This window comes from Salmo salar, chromosome 28 (genome assembly GCF_965601325.2).
Source record: "Salmo salar chromosome 28, fSalSal1, whole genome shotgun sequence".
NCBI lineage: Eukaryota > Metazoa > Chordata > Actinopteri > Salmoniformes > Salmonidae > Salmo > Salmo salar.
In genome coordinates this window covers 38,910,924-38,915,627 of record NC_138318.1, presented here as the reverse complement: position 1 = coordinate 38,915,627, position 4,704 = coordinate 38,910,924, and the positions used below count along the sequence as shown (strand labels likewise).

Below are 4,704 nucleotides of genomic sequence, written 5' to 3'. Positions count from 1 at the left end.
AAAAAAGAACACTGTAAGCAAAGGGGGCAGTCTAGCCAAAATAGAGGGTGGTTGATACGGAAATTAAATTTGAGTTTAGTTTTCAAATATTTTTTTGTTGTCGAAATATGTTTTTGAAATAAAATGCATACAGTTTTGCGATCTATTACAAAATATTTTGATTGCAAAAAAATTGTTTTACTTTGAAGCCTCGTTTTTGCTTTCAGAACAATTATTTTTGATTGAAAAAAAAATAACAAATTTTGCTCTCGACAAAAAGACACAAACGTCCCTCCATAATAGCCCTTGGCCATATACACTTTAGCGGTTGAATGTAGTTTTGTGCACTCCAACACAGTAGAGAGCGGGTTGAGTTTATGGACAGGGGAAATACAAAACATAGACGAGAACGTTGACGCTGATGTACTTCCGGTCGACGAGAACGTTGACGCTGATGTACTTCCGGTCGACGAGAATGTTGACGCTGATGTACTTCCGGTCGGACTACAACGTATATGTGTATGTGGAGAAACAGGTAGGCAACTTGACATTATTGCAATAACTAGCTACAATAATAAACTATCCAAACAATGAGTAGTTAAGGAAGTGTTGCGAGGGACTTTGTAATTGACTGAAAGAATACATTTTCTTTGAGCCGTAGTTAACGATAGCTGTTCAAATTCCTTGCTTGAACACTAGTTAGCCAGCCAAGCTAGCTAACATCATGCATGGCTAACGGGGCAATTCGGAGTACAATGCATTTCTCATTCCTGGATTGAGGTACATTTTCCGAGGTGTTTTAATCTACACAGGAAGCCTGTTCGCAGATCTACTGGCTACATGCGTGTCTATTTTAGCCAATGACGATATGTCTCTTCCTCTGTGTTTTAGCTGCATCAAAGATGGTGGAATAAATATATGCTGCAATTCAGTTGTCATGGTATAGTTCATTAACAAGTTGGTTAGCCACCGTTTTCTAGTATCTACTATGTCTATCTAGCTAACTTTTTAATTGTCTTTGTCAATCTCCCCAGACAATATGGCAGAGGACATCCCTGTGGAAGACTACCCTACTGAGATAGTGGAGCAGCTCACAGGGTTTGAGTCGTCAGTCGGTGCTGTCAACAATATGGTGCAGACCGTCATATCTATGCCAAGAAATGAGCTGGTACAACGGGTAAGTAGTGGTCAGCCAGTCGGTGACTTGGTTTTCAGTGTTATCTGAAGTCCTGGGGTGTATTCATTACGTCTTGCAACGGAAACCGTTTTACAGTTTATGAACCAGACAGACCAATCGAAACTGGGAATTTTTCCAATACAACTCTCGTTTTTTGTTTGGAGTGAATGATATCTGTCACAAAGCGTTTTGCAACAGAATCGTTGTAATGAATACACCCATGATGAATACACCCATATTCATTACAACGATTTTGTTGCAAAACGCTTTGTGACAGATATCATTCACTCCAAACAAAAAAGGAGGATTGTATTGGAAAAATTCCCAGTTTCGATTGGGAGTGTCAGTCAACAGAACAGTAATATTTAGGCCTCTGCTGTCCAACCCTTACTATGTAGGATCAGTTACACTGAACTGGGGTGCACAGAGCTATGGCCTGACACGTGACCTGGCAAAACGTGCGAAGGCTTAGCACCCTGCTCAAATGTAACTGCAATCTAATGCGCCGGGTCATATGGTCAACAAGGTAGCATGATGCATGCTTCAGAAACGGGCTACAACATGCATTTTCTGTAAAAAAAATATGTTTGAATTCTCAAACTGGTTTTCCTTGGAGAGGAAGATAAAGCACATGTTTTCTATCAAAGGTGTTTTTCATGTGGAATCAGGGAATACTAAGGCATTACTCCCATGTGCTTTACATAGGCTACATCAGCCTGTTTACAAAACGAATGCAGTTACTTTTAACCTGGTGCATACTCTACCTACTTGTCGAACTGGGTGAGCGAAAACAAACCCTTTCAATGCGTCTCTTGCTTTCTTGATAGCTGGATCCTCTGGAACAAGCCAAGCTGGACCTAATGTCTGCATATAGCCTCAACTCTCTTTTCTGGAGTAAGTTTGCTATATTTTCCCTGCACGCAAAGCCAGGTTAATGTTTGTACAATTATATCCAGTCTGCTGGGAAACATGTATGTAGAGATGATTAAATGACTGTCACCACAACACTCCCCATGCTAAATTAATATTGTTGTTTTGTTGTTTACAGTGTACTTGGTCACACAAGGAATAAACCCCAAAGAACATGGAATCAAGCAAGAGTTGGTAAGATAATTTCATTTTTACCCTGAAGAGAATTCCACTCATCCCACCCAATTATGTTCTGTGAACTTTCTTTAACCTCCATACAACACCACACATATACTGTAGCCTACTGTAAGTCACTTAAGATAACAGTCTGCTAAGTAGGGATGGGCATTTTGAAATCAATTCACAATTTGAATAACATCAGGGCATGTTTTAGTCATCTTGGATGCGGCTTGCTTGTAGCAGTGTGATGGGCAGAGGCCGGTGAGTTTTACGAGGGAGAGGGAGAGAAACCCTAAAAACTCAAGCTAGTTAGACAAACCTGTAGATTCCATAGGTTCCATGTACATACAGTGCATTCAGAAAGTATTCAGACCCCATTAATTTTTCCACATTTTGTTACGTTACAGCCTTATTCTAAAATGTATTAAATCAATCTACACACAATACCCCATAATGACAAAACAAAAGCAGTTTTCAATTTATTTATTTTTTGCTAATTCTTCTCTGCAGATCCTCTCAAGATCTGTCAGGTTGGATGGGGAGCGTTGAAATTGTAATTTAGGTGCATCGGTGTGACTAGAAAAATGAAGGATTCTAGCTTCATTACCTTATATTTTTTCATTGTGCTCCTAAGTTTCTTTGTGTGTGCCTACATTTTTAATCTTAGGCACCCTGGATCTATCATCCCATCTGGTAGTGCCTGTCTTGACTGCATCAAATTGATGTAAAGAAGCTTGTTAGCAACCTAGACTAATTGAGGCTGTTTTTGCTGCACTTCCAGTCCATGTCTACACCAACTCCATTCAGATTAAACAACAGCCTACCTGATGATTGCTCGTCGTTGTAGTCTGCTCCTTCTGATTTTAACTAACTTAGTTAATTCATTTCCATTTTGCTTTGATTAGAGATCTCTCATGTTGCTGGCTACACGTAGAGACACTGACTGTAGACGGTGTCACTTTGATTGGCCAGTCTTTTTTATGAGGTATCTCGTCACATTAAAAAGTTTGTTGTTTTATTGAAATTAAGCATTTTACATGTCATGGTATATCCGTATGTGTTGCTCTGTCACATAGATCATTTTATTTAATTTAGACAAAGCATTTTAATTGTTTAAATTAGGCCTATGATAAAAAATAAATAACAATAATACTCCTGCAAGTATTAGAATATTAACGTCTGTTTGAATAACCATGCCCACCCCTGCTGCTAAGTGACATAAAAAAAACGATATATTTTTTATCATTACGTTATTTCTAAGTCCTTTATTTTCTTGTCACCTCACTGTAGGAGAGGATCAGGATGTATATGAACCGTGTAAAGGAGATCACTGACAGGAGGAAAGCGGCCCGTCTCAACAAAGCAGCGGCGTCTCGCTTCCTCAGGAACGCCCTGTGGAAACTTGAGGAAAGGGCGTCAAAGGGCACTCCAGGTCGTGCCCCCCAGGACACGCCGGGTCGTGCCCCCCAGGACACGCCGGGTCGTGCCCCCCAGGACACGCCGGGCCGTGCCCCCCAGGACACGCCGGGCCGTGCCCCCCAGGACACGCCGGGCCGTGCCCCCCAGGACACGCCGGGCCGTGCCCCCCAGGACACGCCGGGCCGTGCCCCCCAGGACACGCCGGGCCGTGCCCCCCAGGACACGCCGGGTCGTGCCCCCCAGGACACGCCGGGTCGGGGCAAGCATACACCAGGTCGGTGCAAGTACAAAAGCTTTGATGGTCATCAGTCAAAAGGACCCAAACTCAGCTGAGAGGAAGTGGTGCAACACCAGGGGCTGGTTCCTCGCTGGCCTCTACCACATTTCCTTGGCCCCCTTTCTATCTGAAAGGACTGAATAGGAGAACGCAGAGCATTATAACTTATTAATGCGAACTGTTGGAGAGGGCAAGTGACTGAGTCACTGTTATTTTTGTAATGCACACAAATGTTTGTGCACAAATAGAAGTTAACAAATGTTTTATTGTTTATTTGACAGTCTATGGATTTCAGTAATACAATCATTTGGAGGAAAAGGCAGGAAATACACCTGTTAAAGAAGTCATCATAACATCAGACAAAATGTCTGCCAGTACCATACCTATTACGTTTTGAACTGGATTTATACATTTTTCTATGTTTTATATTGTCTGCTGTAATTAAAAATGCCTGTCTGGTGATGGAGATCAGACATGTCACCTTGTTTAGAGACTAGATGATTGGCTTTGGTTGGTGATTACTGTCTGTCTGTATTGGATCCATCTTGTATCTGTCAACTTCAATGAACAACTAACTATTAAGTCTCCATAAATTATATCTTTTTTTATTTTAACCTTTATTTAACTAGGTAAGTCGGTTAAGAACAATTTATTTTCAATGACGGCCCCAGGAACAGTGGGTTAATTGCCTTGTTCAGGGGGCAGAACGACAGATTTGTACCTTGTCAGCTCGGGGGATTCGATCTAGCCACCTTTCGGTTAC

The 4,704-nt window shown here is 41.6% G+C and overlaps 1 protein-coding gene across 1 annotated transcript; it reads left to right on the top strand.

The window, feature by feature from the left end:
- The first annotated feature begins 422 nt into the window (after positions 1 to 422).
- LOC106590858 (nuclear nucleic acid-binding protein C1D) lies at positions 423 to 4,437 on the top strand. The gene is made up of 5 exons (XM_014182034.2): positions 423 to 514; positions 1,014 to 1,156; positions 1,984 to 2,050; positions 2,205 to 2,260; positions 3,536 to 4,437. Exons 2-5 carry the CDS (start codon positions 1,019 to 1,021, stop codon positions 3,995 to 3,997), a joined length of 723 nt encoding a protein of 240 aa, XP_014037509.2. The 5' UTR covers positions 423 to 514; positions 1,014 to 1,018; the 3' UTR covers positions 3,998 to 4,437.
- The last annotated feature ends 267 nt before the right edge of the window (positions 4,438 to 4,704 follow it).

Excerpts from the sequence above, each read along its gene's own strand:
- LOC106590858 (XM_014182034.2), top strand. The coding sequence starts at position 1,019 with ATGGCAGAGGACATCCCTGTGGAAGACTACCCTACTGAGATAGTGGAG. Across the intron at positions 2,051-2,204 it reads CCTCAACTCTCTTTTCTGGA|TGTACTTGGTCACACAAGGA; the intron begins GTAAGTTTGCTA and ends TGTTGTTTACAG. Across the intron at positions 2,261-3,535 it reads ATGGAATCAAGCAAGAGTTG|GAGAGGATCAGGATGTATAT; the intron begins GTAAGATAATTT and ends ACCTCACTGTAG.